At 56.8% G+C, this 26,105-nt stretch overlaps 2 protein-coding genes across 6 annotated transcripts in view; one reads left to right on the top strand and one right to left on the bottom strand.

Annotated features, from left to right (window-relative positions):
- Window positions 1-246: 246 nt before the first annotated feature.
- The window catches only part of RBPMS2 (RNA binding protein, mRNA processing factor 2), a 35,556-nt gene continuing 9,697 nt past the window's right edge, over window positions 247-26,105 (top strand). Inside the window, exons 1-8 of one of the 4 annotated variants that reach the window (XM_026478303.4) lie at window positions 270-654; window positions 15,888-15,965; window positions 16,756-16,794; window positions 17,484-17,546; window positions 18,087-18,237; window positions 18,712-18,863; window positions 24,550-24,619; window positions 24,890-26,043. In XM_026478303.4, coding sequence (XP_026334088.2) covers window positions 568-654; window positions 15,888-15,965; window positions 16,756-16,794; window positions 17,484-17,546; window positions 18,087-18,237; window positions 18,712-18,863; window positions 24,550-24,612 — 633 coding nt within the window. In that variant the 5' untranslated portion in view covers window positions 270-567 and the 3' untranslated portion in view covers window positions 24,613-24,619; window positions 24,890-26,043. Of the gene's footprint in view, window positions 655-15,887; window positions 15,966-16,755; window positions 16,795-17,483; window positions 17,547-18,086; window positions 18,238-18,711; window positions 18,864-24,549; window positions 26,044-26,105 lie in introns of those variants that run through there. The other 3 variants (XM_057303661.1, XM_057303662.1, XM_044391991.3) reach the window with 3 other exon arrangements.
- ZNF609 (zinc finger protein 609) overlaps window positions 18,081-26,105 on the bottom strand; it is a 259,999-nt gene continuing 251,974 nt past the window's right edge. For both annotated transcript variants that reach the window (XR_007190679.2, XR_007190697.2), the window contains exon 11: window positions 18,081-20,347. The gene's annotated coding sequence lies outside the window, so the exon portion shown is untranslated. The remainder of the gene's footprint in view (window positions 20,348-26,105) is intronic.

The raw sequence follows: 26,105 nt of genomic DNA, 5'->3' as shown, positions 1-26,105 counted from the left end.
AAGGGGAAAGAAAGAGAGGGAGAGATGACGAGGGAGAGTGGGGAAAAGCCCTGCCGGAGGCTGGCGCGCAGCGGCCCGGGTCGGGGCGAGCCCGCAGTGGGCGGCGGGGATTGGCTGCGCGTTCCCCCGGAGACCGCGAGGAGGGCGGGGGAGGGGGCTGGCCGGGCCCCAGCTGAGGCCGGTTCCGGCCCCCGCCCCCCGCCACCGCCCGGCGCCCGCCCCCTCCCCCGGCGCCCGCCCCCCGCCGCCGCCGCCGCCGCCGCGGGCGCACTCGCCGGTCGCAGTGAAAAGGCGGAGGCGGCGGCCGCTCGGGCTCGGCTCCGGTTCCGAGTTCCTCCCCCGCCGCACCCCCTCCCCACCTCCCGCACCCGCCAAACTTGATGTGACCCCAGCCCGACGCGGCGGCTGCCCCTCTCACCGCCCCGCGCGCCCCCCACCGCCACCCCGCCCCGCACTCCCGGAGCGCACCGCTCACCGCGCCCCTTCCCACCTCCTCGCCGGGGCCGGGCGCCGCGCTCGCCCTCCGCGTTCCCTTCCCCTCGCCACCCCCACCCCACCCCCCGCACCATGAGCAACCTGAAGCCGGACGGCGAGCACAGCACCAGCACGGGCACCGGCACGGGCTCGGGCTCCGGCGGCACTCTGGAGGAGGAGGTGGGTCTGCGGCCCCGGGACTTGTCGGGGTGAAGTGCACGCGGAGGTGGGCGGGGGAGAGGGCGCGCTGGGCCTCCCGCGCCGCGCGGGGCCGGTCTGGCAGTCGCTCCGGGCGCCTTCCCGCCGCTGCCCTTCGGTCGGGGAGGAGCAGCCCGTGTCCGGCGGGCGGGGGCGCGCGGCCTGGACTGCCCCGCCGGGCGGGCATTGTCTCCCCGCCCTCCCGGACTCGGGGCGGGCCGCGCGCCGGCCGCCGTCCGTGCGTCCCGTGGTGGGCGAGCCGCGCGGCGTCTGCCCCACGCCTGCTGCCCGCGCGTCCCTCGTTCTCCACTCTCGCCCCTCGTTCTCCACTCTCGCCCGGCCCGCTACCTTCTTCCGAGGCGCTTCTCCGGTATGGCCCGGACTCCCGCCTCTGCTGGAAGGAACTAAGCAGGATTAGCACCGCGGGCGGGCGGCACCCTCACTCCCTTGCACTTTCCACCCTGACCCTCCCCGTGACCTTGGAGGCCGGGGCCAGCCGCCCGGCACCTTGGTTCACTACAACTGAGCAGTAGTCACGGGGGTTGGACGGGCTTTCCTTGCAGCCCCAGAACCTGGGCTTTGGCAAAGAGGTCAGCGGCCAGTAAACTAGAGTTGAGAAAGAGATGCCTAAAGATACTCCTTTCCCGGTTCTCCTCCCTCTGGTTTTGCCCCGCCAGGCAATCCAGGACCCCAGAGCTGGTCTGGGTGGGATTTTGCAAGGAGAGGCGACATTATCTTGACCGCTAGACATGTGCGAAAGAGGAGGGCGGGTGAGGCGGCTTCGTGGAATCAGCAGCAGCTGGGTGGTTACGGGGATGGCGAAATCCGGGAGGGTGTGTGTGGGGGGTGAGGTGGCGGATATAAGCCTTAGGGCTATGGGCGGCGAATGGAGACCAGGAGCTGGGCCGAGACAAAAACTGGTGTGGAAGGGGACAGGCTTTGCAGCTCTCTCCAAGGGCCTCTGGCCTGCTGTGTCACTCCAGGGCTAAGAGACCCTTCCTGCTGCGCCCTGGCAAGCCCTTGCCCAGGAAACCAAGGGCCAGTTATCCACCCTGAGCTCCCTTCCCCTTGGTCTGGGGGAGAAACCGCAGAGCCCCTGGTGGGGGCTGGTGTTGCTACCTCCCTCCAATGCAGTGGCCGTGGTGCCGGCTGGCCGTGCTATAGGTTTGGTGCAGAATGGCGGCGGTGGCCCACTGCTGGGCTGGGCTCCTCACTGTGGGAGGGATGGTGGGAGGGTCACACCACCAGCTCCCACTCTTAGTAATTCAGAGGCCTGCTGCTAGTCGGAGTCCACCAATGGCATGGCATCTTGAGAATCTAGGTCTAGATCTCACTTTTTTTGGGGGGAGGGGAAATATAGAACTCTTGGCACTGACTGATGGCAAGGGAGGGCCTGACGTTTGTCCGCCAGTGTTGTGTGGGCTCCAGTGCAGTGGGTGGGGGGTGGCTCCTGAAGAACTTGTCCTCCTTGGACCTTGACATGCCGACAGGCCCATGGCACTGATGGGAACCTTAACTCCGTCCTAACTCTACCTGGTTGTTGAGAATCTCCCCTGAGAGTTGGGGGAGGGTGACAAGGTTGCTGGTGTGTGTGGGATCTCTGCTTGGCTTCCTGGGAAGCTGGGCAAAGACCCAGAAGGCCACTATGCTAGATGGTTGACTTCTGCAGGGAGTTCGCCCAAGAGGCTGGGCTGACCCTCAGACCTACCCCTTTGAAGTGGGAAGGGTGAACCTTGTGGCCAAGCTAAATTCTTAGAGAAAGCATTTGAAGTATTGGTCACTTCTTTCTAAGTGCTTTTTCTGCAAGAGAAGGCAGAATCCTCAAGAAGTGAATCCCTGTGACTCCTTGAGGGTAGGGGTGGGTTACAGCACCGTAGTGGTTCAGGGAGTCAGTGCACCTGGTGCTGATGGAGGGGCACAGGCTTGTGTTCAGAGGAAGTCTAAAATTAAAGTTCTGGAAATCTCCTGGATCCCGGTGTCTGCTCTCATCAGGTAAGTGCAAGGATGAGCCCCCTCCCCTCATTAGACTTCTGGGCCAAGAGCTCTTCTGCTGAGGTTCCTTCTTGAATTGGTGGTTTGAGCTGGAACTGAATTCCCTCCCTTTAGCTTAGATGCCCCCATGGCAGTCATTTCTGCACCCCCAGGAGCCACCAACAGGGGAATCTGTGTTAGCAGGGGTAGTTTACTCTCATGGCTGAACCAGGCTGGCTCTCAGAGATTAGGCAAAGCAAGCCTAGAAAACCAAGGAATCCTACTTGCCCACCAGAAGACCTCAATTCCTAAAGGTGTTAGGGTGCTGGAGAAAGGGGTATGTTGTCATGGTTCCAGAAGAGGGTATCCGTGGGGCTGCTCCTTTGCATAGCCTTGACTTGCCCTGCTTGGCCACCCTATGCCTGGGGGCTTCGTCCCTGTCACAGACTTTAGGCTCCTTTACTGGACCAGGGAGCAGGATTACAGGTGAAAGATGACAGACTAGAAGGTGAGGAGGAGGAGTGGGATGTTAAATGCAACGGTAGGTAGAATAAGGGGATAGCAGCAGGTGATGCAGTGGTGCCCCCGAGAAGGTAGAGATCAGCCCTCCCTGAGACGTGGCTGGGCAGGAGGCGGTCGTCAGGCCTGTGCCGGTCAGAAAACGTTCCAAGAAGAGGGAATAGCAGATGTCAGAGGGAGCGGTGGATTGTGGAACCACTTGACTACCAGGAGTTTGCTAGGCTGCAGCAGTCCTGGGGGCCACGTTATGAAGAGTCTGCGACCATGCAAAATTGAGGGGAAATGGGCATTTTTCTGCCATTTGGAAAGGAGATGTGGTAGAAGCTATGATACCGTTTGAAAGCTAAGGAGGACAGCGATGATTAAGGAGAAGGTCCGCAGGGCAAGAGCTAAGTGTCCCTTTCAGTTTAGAGGCTATGACTTCACCCAGGTGGGTCATGGCTGGTGCCGGGAGCTCTGGAAGGTAAGCTGTGGAACCCCAGACCCAGGTATGCCTTACTGATTCTTCAGGCCTGGCTAGAGAGTTACAGTGTTTCTGGGGAGGGGTACAGGTGGTTTGAAAACATATTCTATTTTGAAAAAGGAGACTTTATAATACAAGGTAAAACTAAGTTACAGTAATTATTCACTGGGGGCGGGTGGCAGAGCTGAAGAGGGTAGTATTTGGAATCTTGGGTGGATGGAGTTCAAGTTCCTAAGAGTTAAAGAAGTGTTTTTGCCAGCCTAATGGGAAACTATAGAAAGGCAGGCATTAATGGCAGCCAGAGAAGCTACAGCTTGACCTGAGGGTCTTGATCCCTTGCTGCCCTCCCACCGCCATCTTTGCTTGTCCGTTGCATCTAATGTATCTGGGCCAGCGTGGCTGCTTGCAGGCCTGGCACCCTGGGCCCATCATGTGTCCTCTAATGGTCTCTGAGGAACCAGCCAAGTCCCTGGCAGGACGGGCCAGGGGTAGCACTCTAGATGAAGGCCCTTTTCTCTGCCATCAGAAACATCTGACTGGATCTGGGACATCTTGCTCTATAAGCCGTGTGTGTGTGAGGGAAAGGAGGCCCTTCTGGGCACTTACCTGCAGAGAGGACCCAGGGAGGTAGACCCAGGCTGATTCTCTAGGCTGGGCCCCTTTCCTTCCTCGGGGTTGTTGTGGATGTGACTTCTCTGCTCAAATAACGAATAGAGAGGCTGTCCTAATAATAGTAAGCCCATGCCCAGTATTCGTGCCAGGCGTTATTCGAAGTACCTTACCATTCTACCTCCTTGAACTTTCACGACAGCACTGTGAACTGCTTGCGCCATTGTCATCGCCACGTTGAATGAGGAATCTGAGACAAGAGAGGTTAAATAACCTTCACGTAGGGGCGCCTGGGTGGCTCAGTCGGTGGGGCATCCAGCTCAGGTCATGACCTCAGGGTCGTGAGATCGAGCCCCATGGCAGCCTCCGTGCTTCGCATTCTTTCCTTCTCCCTCTGCCCACCCCCCACGTGTGTGTGTGTGCACACGTGCGTTCTCTCAAATGAATAAACAAATAAAATCTTCTAAATCTTTCATGTAGCTAGTAAGTAGAGAAGTGGGGATTTGAACCCAGAGTCTGCCTTTAACCACACACGGTACCTGCTGTTCTGTTTTACATTAGGGTTTTTGATGAGGGTTGGGGGCCTTGGGGAGAAAAGGTCCTGCAGCTGAAGTTTTCGAGGCCTGAGCTTTGGGCGATGCTGTTCCAGGCTAGTCTCCGCTGGGCTGGGGTATCCGAAGACTGGTGTTGGGAGCCGGCGGCCCTCGGAGGAGGAGCGTCTCATCACAGATACAGGGGTGAGACCAGACCAAGTCAGTCTCTACAGGCAGTACCCCCCTTGTTGCCTGTCCTGGGCTTACTGCTTTCGTCCCCACCGGCCCGCCCTGGTACCCTGCCGCTTTGGGCATCTTAACTAAAGAAATGGTACCCGCTCTAAAGTGACCGCCTGTCATTTTGTGTGTTGGGGTGGGGGTCATTCTGTCAGGTCTCCTCATCTCCTCCTTCCCTGCACGTGGACAGCCTGGCTAGCTGATCCCGGTAAGAACCAGCTTCTAAATCCCATCCAGCATTTGGACATTCTGATTGCTTCTCATCGCCTCTCCAGAGAGGGGCTGGTGAGTACTCGAAGTGGAGTCAAGACAAAAAGCGTGGGGTGCCTTGCTTTTTGCTCTCATGCTGTCTATCCCATTGCGCCTCCAGACGGTCCTGAGAGCAAGAGGAGTCCATCCTACCTGCCCTGAGGGCTGGGCTCCTGGTCGGTGGCCTCCAACCCCTGGCTACCCAGAGCTGAACTAGAGTGCTGGTTTCTGGCACCACCCCGGGGCCCCCAGACTCTGCGGAGCCACTGGTTTTGGATAGCGATGACATCTGGTAACTTGTTTGTTTCTCTGCCATCGCCTGACCGTGGCTGCCTCAGAGGGGTTCTCACACCCCTGGCAAAGCCATGAGGCAGTGGAGCAGGGCCCATCACTATACTTCAGAAACCGTGTAGCTGTGAGGCGGGAGCTATAGATACCCCACAAAGCTCTGTATGCGGGAACCCCATCTACTCCCTGCCCAGGGATGGCATGGCCTCCTCCTTTCTGCTGCTTCCCCAGTTCTGTCCTTGGGTGGAGACGATATGGTTACCTCTGAGATGTGCCAAGGCTGACAGAAGAGCCAGCCCTTCTTGGAGAGTCTGCTGGTGGATCCCATCTGTGTTGAGGGCCTCCAGAGTCTAACAGGGGCTGTGTGTACTGGGAGGGTCTGTCTCGGCCTCTCTGCCGTGGCCTTTAGTCATTTATGGCCCACTGAGCAGAGGCTCTTGGCTGTCACAAGCCATCAAGGCTGCCTGTATGGTTCTGAACAGGCTGGGACTCCCGGGGAGAAAGGGCCGGGCCTGACCTGGACGAGGCCATGGGACGAGTGTCGAGTACCTCGCTCCCTTCTGTGGTTAGCCACCCTCCCCCTCCCCAAGTGGGTCTTGGGTTTTTACTGGTGGAGGGGGTGTCAGGAGAGGTTACTGGAATAGGACGTGGACCCTTTTTTGAGAACATGTGTTGAAATGAAGACTTGGAAGAACTTCTGCCCAGACTGGCCCTCCTTCTTGATGTGTGGTTGTGGCCATATCCAGGCACAGCTTGGGGTGTTTGTGGTCGGGGACCTCCAAGCCAGAATGCAGACCCTTGAAGCAGCTTCCATTCCCAAACAGAGATCCCTTCCCGACAGGAGCGTTATGTTAGGAAACGTGTCTTACGGGGCTTCATCTGCTTCCTTCAGGTAGTGGGTAGGCGTGGCACGTGCAGTGCTCTGTGTTCACAGTGGAATGACACTGGGTGGTTTCAGGGTTGGAAGTGTTGGTTTCGGACCTGGGAGAGGAATATAAGGTTCCCCTAGGCTCACACTTCCATGCGTGGGTTGGTGCATGGCAGTGGTGACTGCCGCGACCCTTGCCAGGCACAGGACTGAGCAATAAATCTGTGTTGGCTGACCACACGGCACCAGGAGGGACAGGGGAGGTGGATGGCACCGGAGGGAAGGAAGCCTTGCCTGGAAGGCCTCCGTGCTGGGGGCCCTGTGAGCCTGCCCCTTGAGTCGCCTCTGACAGCCTTGGCCCCTGGCAGTGTCTGGAACCAAATGGAAAACAGTCCCCCAGCCACAGCACTGAGTCTGCACCATGCGGCTCATGCAGCTCCGTTGCTTCCCTATAAATGAGGTGTAGGCTGTGCTCACAACAGGCTTTTTGACCAGGTCTGTCCCCGAGATGTTGTGCCTTCTGTTCCTGGGGCTAGAAGTAGCTTGGAGCATGGGGTCGGAAGCCCCAGGTCTATTCATACCTACCCCGGTCCCACCCTTTAGAGAACTTCTTACCACCCCAGCTTGGTTCCCCTGACCCCTCGACGTACACAGTCTGGACTCGAGGACACATTGCAGGCTGTAGGGGAAGTGCCTCAACTTCCCAGACAGCTTGGATTTTACTGCCAGCTCTGCCCCCAGCTGGCCCAACACCTGATCCCTGAGCTGGTTCTTCATCTGTAAAATGGGCCAGTACCGTTCTGCCTGTTACATCAAGGGACTGTCCGGCTCCTATGCTAGATGGTAAGTATGACAGACCTGGAAACCACAGAGTACTGCCCAGAGTGGGGCCTGAGAGCCAAACGCTGTGATTCGGGGCAGTAATTAGCAGGGCAGGCAGAAGGCTGTAGAACACATCCGAAGCCTGGTACTTCACACCAGGCCGGACTCACGGCATCGACGGCGTCCTAGGTGCAGGGAAGTTGGGCGGTGTCCTAGCCCGGGAGCTGAGCGGCCCAGAGCTCCTCAGAGGGAGCATGGGAAGCTCTGCATTTCTGGGAGCCTGTGTCTCACTTCCCATCCACTGTCTGGCTGTATCTGCTTGCTCTTTTTCCCCGTGTCCTCGTTCAGCCCTTATAAGTCCTGCGTCTGCGGGCCATGTCACCACATTCCATCCACCTCTCGTCAAGTGGCCCCACTCAGAGGGACTTCTTTCCCCTGGGAGGGGTAAGAGCGACCTGCTGGTGCCAGGCCTAGGCCTGGGACCCAGGGGGACCCCATCCCCCACCCCGCCCTCTACATCCATACACAGAAAACCCTGGCCACTGCGATCTCTGGGTGGGAGTGACAGTGACATGTGGGGGACTGCCCTGAGGTTTCTTTTTGGCAACTCCACCATTGCCCCAGGAGAGACCCCTCCCAGACCCCCAGGGCCTGGCTGCTGACTTCCTGCTCTGTCTCCTTCTCAATTCTCTAGCCCCTTTTTCACCACTTTCTTTGCCTTTATGCGGGCAGAAGGGGGTGCTTAAGCTCTGAGCTGATAGAGGACAGTGCCCAAGCCCTATCCTGAGACTCCGTCACCTTCTCCTGCTTCCTTGGTATCTTAACAAGGTGGAGCGTGAAGGGCCCTGTGGCTAGTGCATCCTTCCTCTTTATAGTTGAAGCCCCAGAGGAAGGCTGCAAAGCCACCTGCCTGGCTGGTGGCTGGCTGGGATTTCTACCCAGGCTCCCTGACGGTTGGTTTGAGGCTCTTTTTCTTTCGTTTCCATGTCAGATCAGCAGGTGCTTGGTGAGCCCGAATCTTCATTCTCAGTAGGATTTTGTCCCCTCGGAGCAGCCAGAGCGGAGCTGGGTGTGATGATGGCTGCTGCAAGCTTAGAAAGGACCTTTGGGGGCGCCTGGGTGGCTCAGTCCGTTAAGTGACGACCCTTGATTCCAGCTCAGGTCATGGTCTCAGGGTCCTGAGATCGAGCCCCTCAGCAGGCTCTGCACCCACTGCAGTCTGCTTGTCCCTCTCCGTCCCCCTGCTTGCTCTCGCTGTCTCTTTCTCTCTCTTTCAAATAAATAAATAAATAAATACATAAATATCTTTAAAAGAAAAAGGACCTTTAGTATCTTTTTTTTGTTTTAAAGATTTTATTTATATTTGAGAGAGAGAGCATGCGCAGAGGGAGAGGGAGAAGCGGCTCCCCACTGAGCAGGAAGCCCGAGGCAGGACTTTGATCCCAGGACCCTGAGATCATGACCTGCAACGAAGGCAGATGCTTAGCCAACTGAGCCACCCAGGCGCCCCAGGACCTTTAGTATCTTTGTATCAGGAAAGCCATATATGGATGCCATGCAGCCTGTGGTTCATAAACTCCCAGGGTCTGGCTGGGGGGGGGGGGGTGGATGGGGTGGCCTGGGCTTCCATTTGGACTTGGGGCTTCTGGGGCCACATGTGCCCAGCTGCCCTGTCTGAGGCATGTGTGTGGCCCTGTTCCGGCCCCAGCCTGCAAGTCAGCAGGGCACAAGGCTGTTCCCACTTAGCTGCTGGGACTCGGCCGTCTGTCTGTCAGTCTTCCTTTGACATTCCTGGAAAGAATTCTGTTACGGACTAACCATGGGATCATCCAGTAGGACACTCCCCCACCCCACCCCGCCCCAAATCAACTTTCTGCGAGGGGCTATTTCTGCCCTCTTAGCTCAGAGGCTAAAGGCCACTTATTTCAGGTTGCCCAAGGCTGACCTGACTGGGGTCTGAGTAAGGGTGTGTGAGATCGAGGTCTGCGAAGGAGCATTGACTCACGAGCACCTGGGGACACGGGGGCTGCTTCTTGACATGCTGGTGACCACGAGCAACTCACTGGACCCCAGGCCTTGGTTTCCTCATCTAAAAATAAGGTTTCTTCCAGCTCAAAGAGCCTGCATTTCAGTTGCTTCTGAGGGCTGGGAGTCCGGGAAGGATGTGGGAGGGGCTTATGAGAGGCTTGTTTTTCCCTTTTTGGACTTCCCTCCCCCCCCCCCACTCCGTTCCCTGCGTCGTGTTTTCCATCCGGATGACACCGGAGCTCACGCTGAGCTGCGAGTAGGCGGGGCTCACAGCGAGCCCATCACTTGAGTAGTTTGATGGAATGGACAGTCGAAATAGTTTTTCCTTTCCAGACTGAATTCCAGCTTCAGAGATGCCACAGGATTGCTGCAAAGAATCCATTTTCAAATGTCATTTTTATCTCTTTGGTAGGATGTATCTATTGCCCAGAGTCAAGTTTCCCTGGGTGTGTCCTTCCCTCGTCCAGCCCAGTGAGGCAGGATTTGCCTGGAAGGCAGGAGTCTGTCTCCTAGGGCAGAGTGTTGCTGGTGGACCCGAGGGGTTTATTTGGAGGTGGGGTGGTGAAGAGGTCAGGGGTGGCCCTGATGTTTTCCTCCCTCAGCATCCTTTGTGGAGAAAGGTCTGTCCTCTGGGCGGTTGGTCCCTGAAGTCCAGACAGGGTGCTGTCTTGGAAATTACAAGGCTGGAGTTCAGAAGTAGGCTGTGGCTGCCCTTCAGAGTTAAAGGGTAGAGGGCCCATGAGTATTCCACTGTTTTTGAGAGCGGTATTTACCCGTTCTGTCTCATGATAAAAGCTGGGACCTGTGGAGCCTGTCCTCTCAGCCGCAGTACCCTGCTGTGTCCCTTAACTGCGAAGCTGAACATTGAATGCTTGGAGTGAAGGGACTCTTGTGTCAGAAAGGTTGGGGTGAGTTGGAGCTACAGGGCCCTTCGCGTCAGGCCTGTCCCTCTCATTGCAGAGGAGGGCACACACATGGCGAGGGCAGAGTGGCCAGGCCCCAGCCTGAGTGTGGGGTCCTCTTTATTGGAGGAGGGTCCCCACTGACTCCTGCCCCAGTCCTGTGCCACGTGGAAGCGTTGCTCGGCTGTTTTCCTCTGTAGAGAACACCCATCCCCTCCTTGTCCCCCGACAGCCCCCTTCCCTTAACTCCCACATGGCCTCCGTGCGGGCTGGGTCCTCTGTGTGCCCTGGGGAGGAGGGAGACCTCTGAGCAGCCACTGTCTAGAGAGCTGGCCTGGGTTAGGGGCACTGAATGACGGGTCTGCCTGGAGGGGGGGAGTGTCCAGGACCAAGAGAGATGTCCGCCTGGACTGAGACAAACGACGAGTCCTGCCGAGAGGGCTCTCCTACAGAGGTCTGGCCTTGTTCTGAGGCTAATGCCTTGTGCGCCACTGTCCCCTCGCTCCTGGAGCCTTTCGTTTGATTTCCTTTATTCTGAACATCTGTAAACAAATGTCCGTTTGTCTGAAGGAAGAACATCAGACACACAGATATGAATGAGGTGGTCAGAGTCGCTGCTTCCTACTTCTCTTTAGAAGGTCCTCTTCCTCCGTGCCGGAGAGGGCTACAGAGGGCCGCAGACGGAGAGAGACCTCCAGTATGAGGCCTGAAGGAGATAGCCAGGGACTCCAGGGAGCCTGTCACGTGGGGGTTAGAAAGTGGAATGAGAGGCTCCTTTTAGGGGATATTCCCTCCACAGGGGCCTCAAGAGTAATGCTGGGGGTGAGGGAGGCCCCTGAGAGATTGCCTTTCTCTGCCCCTCCCCTGGAGCACTGGGAGCGGAGGAGGTGAGGGCTCTTTCCCCCAGCACTGTAGGGTCCGTAGCGCGGAGCTAGACGACCTCAGGAAGTCTGACCTCCGGTGATAGCCTGTGGCCCAGACCTAGATGAGACTGGACTTCCTTGACCCTTGGCTCCCAGCAACTCGGGGGAAGGACAGGCCGCAGGACTTGCCTAAGGAAAGAGCAGCCTCAGGAGCCCCCAAAGCCGGATGGGGGACACAGTTGTGCCAAAGGCCATTCAGTTCCTCTAGGCAGGCGTGGGGCTGGCTGGGACCACCAGCAAGGCCAGGTCGGCTCCTGAGTATCAAGAAGGCCGCATAGCCATGTCTGCAGTGTCCCGAATGGGCACACCTCTTCGGCCAAGTTCCATGTCAACATGGTACTTCTAGCAGGTTCCGCCAGAAGAGCTGTTCCTCAACATGGTTCTTCTTTCACGGACTTCTAAAGATTCTCCATACTTTCTCCACTTCTCCCTTAATATTCTCCCTACCCTGTTCCAAACTTACTTTCCAACTGGACTGAGGGCGTGGGTGTGGTCCAGCACCATCCACCAGTACTTGCCATAAAGATGACCATCTTAGAAGGACCGTTGTTGCCTTCACGTTTTAGGATGCGTTGTCTGGATACTTCTGGAGAAGGGGTGAGTGTAGGGAAGGAGAAGGGCCCAGGCAACAAGGTTGGTGCCTTCTAGCAGCCGGGATTGTGGGAACCACCCCTTCTGTTTTCTTCAAATACTTTAAGATGTTTTTGTGTTGAATTCCTGTCCTGAACGCATAGAGTAGGCAGGACATGGGTTCTTTGGTTAGTCTTTCTAGCTTGGCGTCAGCTCGTACTTAGTGCCTGAATCCTTGTCTGTACCCAACCTCTTTCTTGAATGTTGCACCCCATTACCATGAGGCTGGTATCGGTGGTGGCACGGAAGGAGGGGTGTCCAGGGCCAGCCTGGGACACAGGACTAGTAGGTGAGGCCTTGGAGAAGGCACTGTGTATGTTTCTGTCGCTACAGTCCCCTAAAGGATCTGACTGTGCCGTCAGCTTGCTCTGTCACCTTCTTATTCTGAGCCTCGGTTCCCTCATCTGCAGAGTGAAGGTGTTGAACTAGCTGGCCTCTGTGGTGCCTTCCACCTTGGCTGTCCCCTCCCTAGGGAAGAGGGACACTAAAGAACCCGGTGACTACCTAAGGTTGACGCACCTGCATTCCCAGCTCCAGACTGACTTGGACCCAATCCAGACTCGCGAGGCAGCTTTATAAAGAAATGGCTCATGGCAGCTGGTAGGGGAGGTTCTGTGCCGGTCAGTGCCGTGATTACAGGAACCCTCAGGGAACCAGCATGTCATGGAGCCTCTCCTACGTGCTGGGCAGAGAGGAAAGTGAGCTCTTCATCCTGGAGGTAGATGGTATCTGCCTCGTACAGACGAAGGACCTGAGATCTGGAGAGGTGAGCCCACTTCCCCGAGCCGGGCGTGAAGCTGGGATGCAAATTCCGGTGTGACCGACGAGCGCCTGCTCTCTCCCCCACGTATGGTGTCACTGGGCCCTACTGGGCCAGTTCTGTCCCTGGCTGGGAGTTTCTCGTTTGGACGGACTGAGCTGCACAGAGACGGGGGTGGGGAGGGGGTGGTTCAGATGCGGAGGCCTGACTCCAGGCTCGGTCGGGGACAGGGAAGCTGTGAGACTTGGCTCCTGTCTCTGGGGTTTTGTAGAGTCCGGCTGAAGGGGGTAAGTTTAGACTGTGGGAACAACAGAAGGCAGGGCGGCCTGGCCCCGTAAGACTTCAGAGGAAGAAAAGGGGAGTGAGCAAACAGAGGGACCCAAAAGATGAGTGCCCGTCAGTTGGGAACCAGGAAGGGGTGCGCTGAGGGGCGGCCCAAGCAGCTGCCTCGAGACAGGCCCATGGGGGCACTTGTTGGGGCCGGAGTAGTCGGGGTGGGGGCAGGACCGGATAGAGTTGGAAGCGGAGCAGGGGTGGGGGGGCCTCTGCAGCCTCTTGTCCTTTCCACGTGCAGCTGAGCAGCCGGCTAGGCTTACACTTCCTTCCACCTCTGGTTTGCTGGTTCCTTCCTGCTCTTCCCGCATCATCACTCCAGTGTCCTAAACAAGTACCTGGGGAAGGGACTGCCGACCGAACGGACACGTGGCAGCTCTTTACCTATCCGTGGGGCTAATGAGGCCACCTCAGTGCCACTCCTTCTGTCCCCACAGCAAGATGGATTGCTGGTGGCACAGACGGCTAAGTCAGCGTGCCCGGGTCTTACCCAGCGCGGCTCCCTTGTGAGCTAAGCTGCATGAGCCCTTTCTGGACCTCAGTTTCTCTATCTGCACAAGGCATCATCTGTCGGGGAGACTAGGATCGAGTGAGGACAAGAGAAGTATTCAGGCTGGGATTCCTGTGACCTGGCAGATGGGGACCCACCACCTGATCCATAACTGTCTGACCTCAGCTTGCTTCCTGCGAGCTGGCCAGAGACAGGATGGCCGCCAGATCATAGCATTTTGGACACTTCAGAACCTAAAAGATGGAAACAGAGGAAAAGGGTCTTCTGGCCCAGAGGGAAGGCTGGAAACAGGGATCCGAGCTGGGAATGAGGGAAAGCTCCCCCATACTCACCCTCAACCCCACCCCCAGCCCAAGCAGGAAATTTTGTGCTGAGAACTTGCTATTTAAGGGGGCCTCTGGGGAGGTCTGGCCAGAAAGGAGCCATTTGAGGAAGGGTTTAAAATTAGCCTGGGTGAAACGGGTGGCCCCTGGGGAGAATTGAGGCAGAGGTTTCCGTGGGGCGGCTCCGGCTCTGTGTCTTTGACCAAAACCACATCCCGGGGAGGAGGGAGGAGGACTGATCCAGGTCCGTCCAGCACGGCCCTGGCTGGGCTTGCACTCTTTCAGTCCATCTTTGGGGGGTGGGCTGGGTGCCCAAGTCCTGGCACCCAAAAGCAGCCTGGACGAGTGGCCAGGAGACCTGGGTTTTGAGTCCCAGGTCCGCTGCCTTTTAAGAACAAGCCGTGTGACCTGAGCACATCACCTCTGTTTGAGGGTTTACATGTAAATTAAAGGCCCTTTCATCAAAGGCAGAAAGGGTGTAGAGCACCCTTGTCCTCTGGAATCTGGGAGCTGGGTTTACTCTATCTGGGCTTGGGCTGTCCAGTTCTTCCCAGGTTCCTCTGGAAGCAGGGCTGTGCCCGGGAACTACAGAACTGCATACACAGGGACGTGAAACGCGCAGAACCTTCACCCGGGGCCTGGAAGCAGAGGCGTGTGTGGGGAGGGAGAGGCAGGACCAGAGTGGGAAGATGCATCCGGAATGGTGAGGGCTTCTGCCTGGCCTGCTTCTTGTGCGAGAAACCTATGGGGAGAAGAAGCTCGTCCTCACCCACTCTTTATCAGCCACGGGCTGGGGGTCATTCTTGGTGTGGGCGGGGCTGGTGACACTGGTTACCAGCCGCTCTCTGGGCTGGTTTCCTTGGCCATTCCTTGCACTGCTGTTGAGATGTGTGTATTCGTGGGGTGTGTCTGCCTGTCTGTCTGCCTGCATTGGGTGTAACTTTGCCTGGCTGCTCAGGTTCCTGATTCAGGTCGTGGGAAGGGCTGTTGCCTGTGTTCAGGAGGCCAGCACTGGAGCGTGGAGGGTTCTTTGGTGCCTCTGGAGAAGGGGATGTGGCCACTGTAGGGCATCTAAATGCTATCAGGAATGGCCACATGGGGGTGGGGACAGCGGAGGCCCGTGAGCTTTCTCTTACAGCGGCAGGGATGACTTGAGAAGACCTATGCTTGGCTTGGTGATATGAGATGCAACTTGAAATCAGGAGTCAAGTGTATCGGGAAGCTCTGTGCATTTGGGTTTTTCATGCCTCAGCCACAGTTTTAATATGTCGTTTTAGCAGACTTACAAACGCTGGAAAATCCTCCCTCCCCATTCTAATTATTGGCCGACCTGGCCTTGCTGCTCGAGCGTCTGGTACCGGCAACATGTAACCGGCAGTGGTGACTTAGAGCGTCTGCCAAGCCTCTCAGGGGACCCCCCCCCCCACCCGCAGTTCAAGGGGTCAGGTTTGGTCGGAGTCAGAGGATGGACACCTGGGGTCTAGGTCTGGCTTTACCACCAACTTGTAACCATGTCGAGGGCCAGGCTCATAACCGAAAGCATGTCTGCCTCGCTTGAGGCTGATAAGATCCTACTCGTTCTTCAAAGCCCAGCAGAACTGTTCCACATGACTCCTTGGCCAGGTCCCTTATTCAGTAAGCACTTAGTACGGCACCATGCTAAGAACGGGGCCTAGAGGCAAGAATACAACGTAGGCCCTGCCATTGAAGAGCCTCTGTCTAGTGTAGGAAGCACTAGAAGAGGGATGTGAACATGCCAGGCCCTCTGTTGAAATCACTCCAGGGTGTGGCGTGGCCTAAGACTTGGGATCCGTTTACATCCCTGCGTCTTCTCTAGACCGGGCAGAGCCTCTCAACCAGGGCTCCATTGGTACCTTCTGAAAACTGTATATATTTTGACTTGTCTAATTTTGGGGGTGAGACACTGGAGCTTTCTTGAAGTCTCAGGGATCCTTGATCTGTGTGCTTATCACGCAGGGCTCTGTCCTCTGGCCGCTGTTCAGTCCGTGTACAGAGACACTCAGCAGGTGCTTGTTGAATCACCTGTGGGATGAGCGCAGAGAGAGCAAAGTGTACAGAAAGGACTTTGAAAAGTGAAATGCTATGAAACTCCCACGTGTTCATTTGCTTCGGCCTCCAAAGGAAGCCCAGGACATACGGAATCCCTCCTTCGCCTCTGGGAGGATTCCTGTTCCTTCCTGAAGGAAGAGCCGTTATCCCTGTCTACTGTGGTCTCTGTCCCCCAGGTCCGGACACTCTTCGTCAGTGGCCTCCCTGTGGACATTAAACCCAGAGAACTCTACCTGCTCTTCCGGCCATTCAAGGTGAGTCTAGACCCAGCCACCTGGGGGCAGAGCCGTGGCCGGAGGAGAAATATCAGGAATGACTCCAACCTGGATAGGGCAGCAGGAAGCCAGAGGACAGTGTTTCAGAAACTGTGATCACGTGGTGCCAGGGTGGCTCAGCCGTTAAGCAGCTACCTTCGGCTCAGGTCATGATCCCAGGGTCCTGGGATCGAGCCCCACATCGGGCTCCCTGCTCAGTGGGAAGCCTGCTTCTCCCTCTCCCACTCCCCCTGCTTCTGTTCCCTCTCTCGCTGTGTCTCTCTGTCAAATAAATAAATAAAATCTTTAAAAAAAAAGAAACTGATCGCAGCCCTGGCTCCCTGTCCTGGTGCTTCTCGTCCATGTGTTGCTCTCTTCCGATTGCCTAGCCCTTTCTGAGCCTCTCTTTCCTCATCTGTAAAGTGGAAACGAGAGAGAAGCCCAGTAGACTTGGCCATATAAGGAATCTTTGCGATTCAGTGTAGACTTTTCAGTTTAAGTTTTGAGAAAACTTGACAAGGTAGGGTCTGTCCTTCCAGATTACAAGTGAGCGGAGCAAGCGGGAATTTACGCATGAAATGATGAATGCTGCCGCATGATGCCCGCCCCGCGTGCTAGACCATGTGATAGGGAGCACAAGGGCAGAGGGCGCACATCAGTAGTGGAGGTCAGGGTGGTGGACATTGCGGGGGGGAGTGTGAGAACGGTGCAGCCGGGAGCTGAAGAAGGGGGGCTGGGATAGCACAACAAGGCTTCTGACCTTGCCCGTCATGACCACCTCTCTCTGCAGGGCTATGAAGGGTCCCTGATCAAGCTCACATCGAGACAGGTAATTTCTCTCCAGAGTTTGTTTTCCTGCCAGCCCAGACCGACTGCTGAACTTGGACCTGTGCCTGCTGCCTTTTCCTCATCTTAAGGCATCTGGCAGCTGGGACCTGCTCCCTCTCATCCTGTTTCTGCTTGGGGCTGGTGTAAGAGCGGCCTCCACAGCTCCCCTGTCCTTACCAGTCGTCTCCCGGGCCTCCCCCTCTGGCTTTGAGAAGCCACAGCCTGGCCCCAAGGCTGAAGAGCACAGACATGGTGGCTGTGCTCTGGTTCCTGATGGCCCGGTGGGGGCCATTTGGGTTCTGGAGTGAACTTGCCAGAATGAAGTTGGAGAAGTTTTCAACCTATTGCCCCTTGACTGAACCTGGAGCGTTCTCATGTCCTTGATTCATTGGTGTCCCCTTTCTTGCTGGAGAAAACACTGGAACTTGCTCTTAATTACCTGTATGCATTTTAAAAAAAGATTTACCAAAAGCGTGATGTCTATGTAACATGGTGGAATAAAGCTTTGTGGGCACCCTGTCCCACAAGTGGAACCTGGATGGGAGACTCGCTGCCTGAGAAACTTCTGTTCCAGCTAAAATAGGGAGGATGTAGACAAGAAGTTGTTTTTTTTGTTTTGTTTTGTTTTGTTTTTGAGGGGAGATGGAGTGTTGGGAGAGATGCAAGGGTGTTCTCTCTCTTTCCTACTAGCCTGTTGGTTTTGTGATCTTTGACAGCCGAGCAGGAGCAGAAGCAGCCAAGAATGCGTTGAACGTGAGTAGACAAACAGGGCTTTCTCTGACCCACAGACCTCTAGGCAACGAGGATTCCTGTTCTACCTCCTGCAAACCTTCCCCCACTCCCTGCCCCCCAAAAAAGGGCCTATGGGATTTCGCAGCCATTCCGGGGCCAAGTCCCTGGCTGCACTGTGTCAAATGCCACTACTCACAAGGTCCAAGCAATGTGTCCTCTGTCTTGTCCCCTGCATGGGTTCTTTTAGGCAAGAGCATTTCCTTTTTTTTTTTTTTTTTTTTTTTTTGATTTATTTATTTGAGAGAGAGCACAAGCAGTGGGGGAGAACCAGGGGGATACGGAGATAGGCAGATTCCCTGCAGAGCAGGGAGCCCAACTCAAGGCTTGGTCCCAGGACCCTGAGATCGCAACCTGAGCCGAAATCAAGAGTCAGACGTTCAACCAACTCATCACCCAGGGACCCCCTAGGCGAGCTCTTTTCTGGGGCCCTTCTGTACCCATTGCAGTGGACAGTCTGGTCCTACAAAGTCTTTTCCTTCCATTCCTTCCTTTCTCTTGTAGGGTATTCGCTTCGATCCTGAGAACCCACAGACCCTGAGGCTAGAGTTTGCCAAAGCCAACACCAAGATGGCCAAGAACAAGCTAATGGCTACACCCAATCCCACCAACGCTCACCCCGCCCTAGGAGCACACTTCATCGCACGGGACCCCTGTGAGTGGTGCTCAGAGCTGTCGTTTGTTGTCCTTTTACTTGGCCCAAGCTGGGGGCCCGAGTGAAGTTGCATACAGAGGGAAGACATCAAATTGTCACTGAGGGAGTTGGTCCTTCCCAGGAGACTTCTTCTGTCCACAGCCCCTTGTCTCCAGGGTTCCTTCTTCCCCCGTAGCCTTTGCTGGACTGCAGACAGACTGAGCTCCTGAGCTGTCTGTATCACCTGACTCCGTTGACACCGTCTCTGGGTTCTCACGGTTGAGATGGGCAGAGGCCCATCTGAGGGATTCTTGAAGCAGATAGGATGCGCACCGTGCCAGGTCGAGTTAACAGGGCTTGTTTCCCTGGTCTTAGGGTCCTCGAGGGAAGTCTGGCCTCAGCGGGGAGCTTAGATAGGTCCCCTTCTCTGTTTGGAATGGGGTAGTGGAGGGAGAGACCCATGCTCTGACAGCGGGCTGTTGTCTCCCGTTGCAGATGACCTTATGGGGGCTGCTCTGATCCCCGCATCCCCAGAGGCCTGGGCCCCCTATCCTCTGTACACCACAGAGCTAACCCCAGCCATCTCACCTGCGGCACTCACGTACCCAGCTGCCACCGCCGCCGCCGCCGCTGCCCTCCATGCGCAGGTAAGCCCCTCCAGGGAGAGGTGCGTAGGGGACGAAGGAGGCTCTGAGCTGGGCCACGCATGCCTCCGAAGACAGCGGGACTGCTGTCTTCCATGACCTTGTCTTTAGGGTTTGGGATCAGACGGGAGGGAGAGGATTAGCCAAGAGGCCACATCAAGGACCCGCGGCAGACCGCGAGTGCTGAGAGAGACCCAGCGTGGTCCCACCACCCCCTGAACACCTGCGGGCAGGCACCGCACCGCATTCTGCCCATGGCGACAGAGCCCCGATCCCAGTCCCAACCTGCGTGTGGCCTCTGGAGCCAGGCCGCCTGCCTCTGCCTCTCTGGTCTTTATAAACTTCAGAACGCTTTTGAAGGTTCTCTGTCTTAACTTTTTTACTGTATGGAAGAATGAGAACGATATTCTCTGCCTCAGGGTTGTTGTGAGAATGACACGTTAGCAGCACGTGAAGTGTTAGCACGGCAGCTGGAACGTCCTGAGGGCTCCGTGAGTGTGTGCGCTGGTTTTCACGAAGCCTGGATGCTCTGCGTGGTGCACCTGGGCTGGGGCAGGAAGGAGGGAACAGTCCTTTCTTGCGGAGAGTTGGGGAGGGTGGTGCTGGGCCAGGAGGGCCCCAGGCACTGTGGGGCTTTGTGCTTGCCAAGTGCCATGGCAGATGCCCGAGAGGCCAGCGAACCGTGGTCCGTTCTGGTCTGTCGCCAGGAGGACACACTGCTGGGCGTATGGACCAGTTGCCACCAGCAGCACAGGGAGGCTGAGGAGCGACGGCAAGCCCACTCTGGCGTGTGATCAGTAGACTGAGCAAGAGCTGAGCCTTGGGAAGAGCAGCCGGGCCAGGCGTTTGGCTGTTGACGGAGGTGGCCGGGCCAGGACAGTAGGGCAGGAGGAGGAACTGGACATGAGAAGCCAGGAAGGGAGCGTTCACAGGAACCAGAAGCTGAGGTGGGAGAGGCTGGGGGCTCTGCCCAAGGGAGGACTGAGTACACGTCTGTCTCCGGTCGTCTGAAGGGCTTAGTGATATCTGGGTCCTCCCGGTCCCGAGCTGGAAGGTGCAGACTCCCCGGCTGCTACCCTCGCGGGCTGTTTCCTTCAGTGGGGGAATTCTCCTCGGCCACGGCCACTTTAGATGATACTGAGGGCAGAAGCGTGGTTAAACTTGGCGCTGTTCCCGGCTGTGCACCACGAACAGCTGGAAAATTGATCAGGGGATAGGAAGGTGGTCAAGACCCTTCCCTAGAGGGAAATGTTTGGGTATTTACCACACAGCAGGGTCTGTGGTGAGCCCGGAAGACAGTCCTTGTCCTCTGTGAGCTGGCAGCATGTGGAAGGCTGGCAGGAGTCCTCCCGGCCAAGCAGGGACTTTCACGGCAGCAGCCCTGCGAGGCCTTGCTGGCCTCCTTGCCTCCGGTCCCAGCTTGGCCACCGTTGGGTTACCTGATCTTCTGCAGGTGACTTCACCCCTGGGCCTCCGTGTGTCCTCGTCTGTAAAACGAGAGGGCAAGACCAGATCAGGTGCAGAAGGTCTACCCCATCTGCTCTGAGATGCTCGGCCATGACGATGGTGAGGCAGAGGTTGGGAGCCAGAGACGTGTGTCAGGGGGATAAGGAGAGGCGCCTCTGCCCTTTTTTGGGGTGGCCCCCCAGCCGGCTGGGAGTGTCACGCTACAGCCTGTCCTTCAACTCCATACTGCAGGGCTGTGTGCCCTCTGGTTGTTGTCTTCCTTTCCAGCCTCCTCTCACCCTGCCCATTGCCCAGGGGCTCCAACTCCAGTCCGGCTGCCTCAGTCCAAATCCTGGCTCTTTGAACACTTGTGTGACCTTGGGCAAGTTACTTAACCTCTCTGTGTCGCCATTTCTTTGGAATGGTGATCATCATACCTACTTTATCAGTGTTTGTTTTGGGCCTGTCACTACAGAGGGAGAGCTCGAGAGGTGTCAGTTATCAGTTACACTTACTGCCCCCTCGTTTCTCTCTGAGGCTGGAGGTTGGGTCTCAGTTCCTGTCTCTGGCCTCCCTGGGAAGGGGATGAAGGCCACCACAAAGGATAATGGCATTTTTCAGGAGGCAGGCTAATGACAAGGGATTGGATCAGGTAGTAACTAGTTCTGTCCCTGCCACTCGACTGCTCTGGACACCCGTCTGCACAGCAGTAAGCCACCCTGTCTGGACCAGATGCACTCGTAAGCACGAGAGCATTTTCCAAGTAGTAGTATTTGTGTTTTTACCTTCCAAGAGCTCCCTCCTTGTCCCCTGACAGCGCTGCCCAGAAGTGGAGGCTGAAAGTCCTCAATAAAGAAAGTGGGCGCTGTTGATCCCAAAGGCGGTATTCTGAGCGCGGAACAACAGCATTGACTTTCTGTGCTTGTGGGCAAGGAGGTGACTTGAAGAGAAAGTAGTAGCAAAAGGGGGTGCAAAGCAGTCCTTCCTTTCTCTATCCCAGCATGCGCACCCCGACTGCATGCCCCCCGCCACCAGCCCAGCCTCTGCTGAGGCATCCGTGTGGGGCCACAGGGCCCAGACCTGCAGGAAGGGGCTTGGAGATGGCTCAGTCCCACTCTGGGCATGAGGCCATCTTGTTCAACCTTCTGGTTCTCTTCATAGAAGCTTCCCCTTTAAGAGGGTGAGGCATGCAAGAGGTATGGGTGGCGGGGGCACTCTGGGGTCCGGAACATGCCTAAAAGCAGGGGTTCTCTGTGTCCCTTGCATCCCAGGGTCCTCCCAGACTGGACTTCATTTTCCACTTTCACCTGAGGACGTGGGGGTCTTTGACCGTGGCTCGTTTCCCCTCTTCCACTGGCTCACCGCTTACTGGTGATCTTAATGTTACATGAACGCCCTTGCCTCTATTTTCTGATCTGTATAATGGACATGATAAGGTTCTCTCTTCCCTTTGCTTATTATCCTGTTCCCCCGAAAATGGCTACTTTGATCCTCAGGCTTGGTAGGGTGCGCGTGTATAAGATCCATAAATGTGGATCCTTTATTATAAAAGTTATACATTTGATCTTTTCAAAGCTTACGTATTAGCCCGTTTCCCGTCGATAAATGTAGAGAGCTACGTTCTGGCTGTGTGGCAAACCCACCGCTGTGTAAGTGCGTCCAGCTCCCTGTCGGTGGTGCGTTAGGTTGTAGTGCAGTTGTCTGTGTGGATAGGCCGCGCTGCAGTGGACGCCCTTGTCCGCCCTGCATGCCTGTCCTGCTGGTTTTCCTTATCACACATTCCTAGAACCATGACAAGGTCAAAGTGTAGGCATGCCAACCAGAGCGTTCCTTTAACTGACTTTCTGATGAGTGAGGCGCCCCTATTTCTTGGCTGTTCCTGTTTCTTCTCATGTGGAGTGATTGCTCTGTCCACCTCCTGGTTGTATGTTCTCAGTCCGTCCCAAGATCTGAGAGACGACAGAGCTCATGTGCCCCCATGCCCCTTGGTTTTGATGCTGCCCCTCTTGGAGCCGGGCATTCTAGATGCCCACGGGCCTGTCCGTGTGCGGTGGCTTCTCAGGACCCGCAGAACCCCTGTGAACACCTGGAGGCCTCTTGTTCTGAGCTGGGGCAGGAGGGGACGGGCCTTCTGTAGAGCCCGCGCCAGCCTCTCCCGGCTGAGGAAGTGCACGGGCAGCCCCTCCAGTATGTTCTGTCCGCTCGGAGGGCACATCCGTCCCAAGCTCAGAAACGGGGGCTTTCTTCTACTTCCTCCCCAGGGAGGTGGTGGCTCATCTCAGGCTGCGGGGAGAGCTGCTGCTTTGGAGGCTGAGTTGCAGCACCTAGTGGGGAGAGTGGGGGCCCCCACGAAGCAGGCTTGCCAGTGGAGCCCCTTAAGCAACCGCGGAAAGCCTCGGCTTCCCCCGTTACGAGAGTCCGAGGCCTCCGATTCTTTCCCATGCTAACCGATGCTCGCGCCTTGTCCAGCCCTGCGAGGCACCCAGCTGGCCGGACTTCTTGCTGCAGGGCTGCAGCAGTCGGAGGCCGGGTGAGGGGCGGTGGTCGCAGCGGGGGGCGGGGGGGATGCGGGGTGTGGTTGCTGGCTGGATCGGGCTACAGGCTTGGCTGGTAGCCACCATGCTGGTTTCCTCAGTGTCCCTCTCTTGTGGGATGAGCTCTGTGTCCAGCCACCCTTCCAGGAGAGTTCATCCCACAGCTCAGCCAGGGGGAGGGGAGGCGTCCCCCTCGGCTGTCAGCCGGGAGGGGAGGGAACTGCTTCCAGATGTGGTGGAGGCAGGAAAGAAGATAGTGGCCTCTGGCGAGAAGAGGCGCTTGACCTTTTTCTGTGAGGTATGGCGCTTAAGGTGGTTATAGCGGTCCGGGGTCTGCTGTGTCCTGTTGAGAGTGGTGCCACATCCTCGGAGCCCAGGGAAGACTCTGGTATTGGTCAGGTGGCCTAGGACCTGCTCCTGCTGTCTGCCAAGTGTCCTGCGTTTTAGGGTCACAGCCTTTGACTTGCCGCTGAGCCTGTGGTGACCAGAGTCCTGGGGTGTACAAAACACCTATAATTTGAAGGAGACACGGGAGTTCTCAGGAAGCTTCCAGCAGCCCCTGGATGACCTGGCATTGCTTGTTATCTTCTTGCTTAGAGGGGGGATTCCAGGCAGCCAAGTGGGAAACTGAGTCCACTGTTGTAGCGTCGAGAGCGTGGTCTGTGTGGCCAGCTGCTACTTTTTTCTACGCCGGCTCCTGTGTGCTGTCCCTTCCTTTTCTGAGGGGACCCCGGGCCCCCCTCTCTGGGCACTCCGCCCCTTGCCCCCGACTTGTCTTGTGATGCCATGTTTGCCCACCACTCCGAGGCAGCCAGGGGTCAGGCCAGGGCGGGCATGCTGTCTGAAACTGGGGCAGGTGGCCTCCCTGCAATCTTGGCGTGGCACCCCGTGCAGCTCACCGCCCAGGCGACGGGCCTGTGGAGAGGCTGTACCTAGAAGGGGAGGGGGCAGATCACTTCCTGACCGTCTCTGGGCATCCTGCTCTGGGGTCACTGCTCCGTAGGGCCTGGGCGATGAAGTGGCTGCCAGGGCCTCACTGGAGGGCTCAGCTGGCAGGTTACAAATCTCTAGACTTGGGAGGCTGATAATGGAGGGAACAGAGGGATGGAAAGGGATGGAAGTATCCGCTGGGTTGCAGCCCTGGCTTCCTTGGAGAATCCTACAAGGACAGGACCAACGTCTGGGAGTCATACCCCTTGGAGGCCAGGGCAGCTTTGGTTTCTCAGACGTCTGTACGCTGTATCTCACCTAATCCTCACCGACGCCCACAAGGATCCTCTCTCTCATCTCTGTCCTGGGTCTGGACGAGGGCGCTGAGACAGAAGGAAGCCGAGCGAAACTATTAGGTTCATTCTCCCAGCGTCAGGCATCCTGCGTGCTCCCAGTTCAGGGGGAGGGGCGGGTCGCTGGCGCCAGTGCCCCCGCTGCCGAGACTCCACCTGGGTCACCCCGGCGCGGTCACATCGGGCTTAGCGGAGCGTAAAACCCCTTCGTAGTGGTTCTCTCGCTTGAACCTCAACCCTGTGGAGGAGGCCGGTCAGGTGGCGCTCTCCCGTTTTCAGGATGAAGAAACCGATGCCTAGAGGTGAGTAGCTGGCCCGGCGTCTGCCAGTCAGTGACAGAAGCAGGACTGCAGCAGGGACGCGGATGGCTCCCCAGGCACGAGAAGGGACTGCACAGCTAGCTGCTGACGTTGGCTTCTCTTGCAGGTGCGCTGGTACCCTTCCTCTGACACCACCCAGCAAGGATGGAAATATCGTCAGTTCTGTTAGTTCTTCAGTAAGTGCTGGCCCAGAGGCCCAGGAGGAAGAGTGTCCGAGAGCCTGGCTTCCCGCGGGGCCACGGTTCCTCCCTGTGCCCGAGCCTGGCAGCTCCCTGGAGCTAGGCGCCCACCTGAGCTGGTGCGCGAGGCACTCTGGCTGGTTTCTCCCCTTCTCCTCCCACCGTCACCCCCTGCCGTCCGTCTTGCAGCCTGTCATGAGGGCCAGGCCCGGGTTCTGCTCCAGTCCCACCCCTCTGCTCACGGCCACCTCTCTCCCCTCCCTCCAGGTCTTGCCACCGCAGCTTGAAGCCCCTGCCCCGCTGGGGAGGAAGCCGCTCTGAGCTTCCACTGCCCCCAGGCGGCCTGTGGAGAGCTGCTGCTTCCTTCCAAAGACTGTGAATTTTAAGCCTGACTCAGTGGACTGCTTCCTGTTTCCTTTCTTCCCTTCCTCAGCCCTGTCCTTCCCCAAAGCCCCTTGCCAAGGCCTCCCGGGAGGATTCGGGGGCCTTCTTGCGGGGATACCCAGCCCGGGCCCGGAGGTCTCGCTGGGACTGAGCAAGGCCTGACCTCCGGTCCAGACTTGCTGCTTCCATAGCTCCACCTCAGAGAAACGAGGCATTTAATTTTGCATGTTTTCTGGCATGAATTAAGACACTTAAACTGTGTATATGTGAGTGTACGGTTTGTTCTCACATTGTGTCACCATAGCAACAGGTCCTGGCCACCAGTGGTTCATCATTCCCCGTCCCTCTCTCCACACCCTCCCCTCCAGCCCCCTGCTTCAGCGAGGACCGAGCCCCGCAGCTCGCTCCACCCCGCGCCCAGGGCCCCCCACCACCCCCACACGCTTCCAGGCCCAACAGCAGCGACCACCTGACAGAGGTAGTGTTTTCTTTTTCATTTCAAATCCGGGTCCTCCGCTTCCTCCTCCTAGAGGGGCCAACAACTGCTAAGCAAATCCTCTCTCTGCCTGGTTTGCTTGCCTCTCCACAGTGCACCCACCCCTGCCTGTGCTCTTCATTCTTCCCGAACTTCAGAACCAACCAAAAAGTGAGAGTATTTTTGTACCCTGTGTAACAAAATATTTATGCATCATAAAGGATTTTTCGTGTGCGTGTGCAATTAATTATTAAAGAGATCTTGTTCGCCTTGTCAGATAAGTTTAATGTTTAGTTTGAGGCATGAAGAAGAAGAGGGTTTCCATTCTCCAGCAATGAGCCTTTGTGTCAGGCGTTAGTTTCAGAAAAATGAAGGAAAAAAAATTGTGCAATTTTTTTTTTGTTGTTTCGTGAGCACATCAGGGCTTTGCCTTTGGCCACAGCTGTGGCTGTCTTGACGTTTTCAGACTTGGGAGACGAGGTGGCTGTTGTAATTGCTGATCCTGTGAGAATGTGAAGTTGGATAATATATGAAATGCAAAATAAAAAGTCATCCAAAGTAACTGCTCTCTGACCTTTGCTTCCATGGGACACAGATGGCCGCCGGGAGGGCACAACTAAAGGG

The sequence above is a fragment of the Ursus arctos genome, unplaced genomic scaffold (genome assembly GCF_023065955.2).
Source record: "Ursus arctos isolate Adak ecotype North America unplaced genomic scaffold, UrsArc2.0 scaffold_28, whole genome shotgun sequence".
NCBI classification, from domain to species: Eukaryota; Metazoa; Chordata; class Mammalia; order Carnivora; family Ursidae; genus Ursus; species Ursus arctos.
Note: the sequence above shows the minus strand (reverse complement) of the source record. Positions and strands in the feature narration are given on the sequence as shown.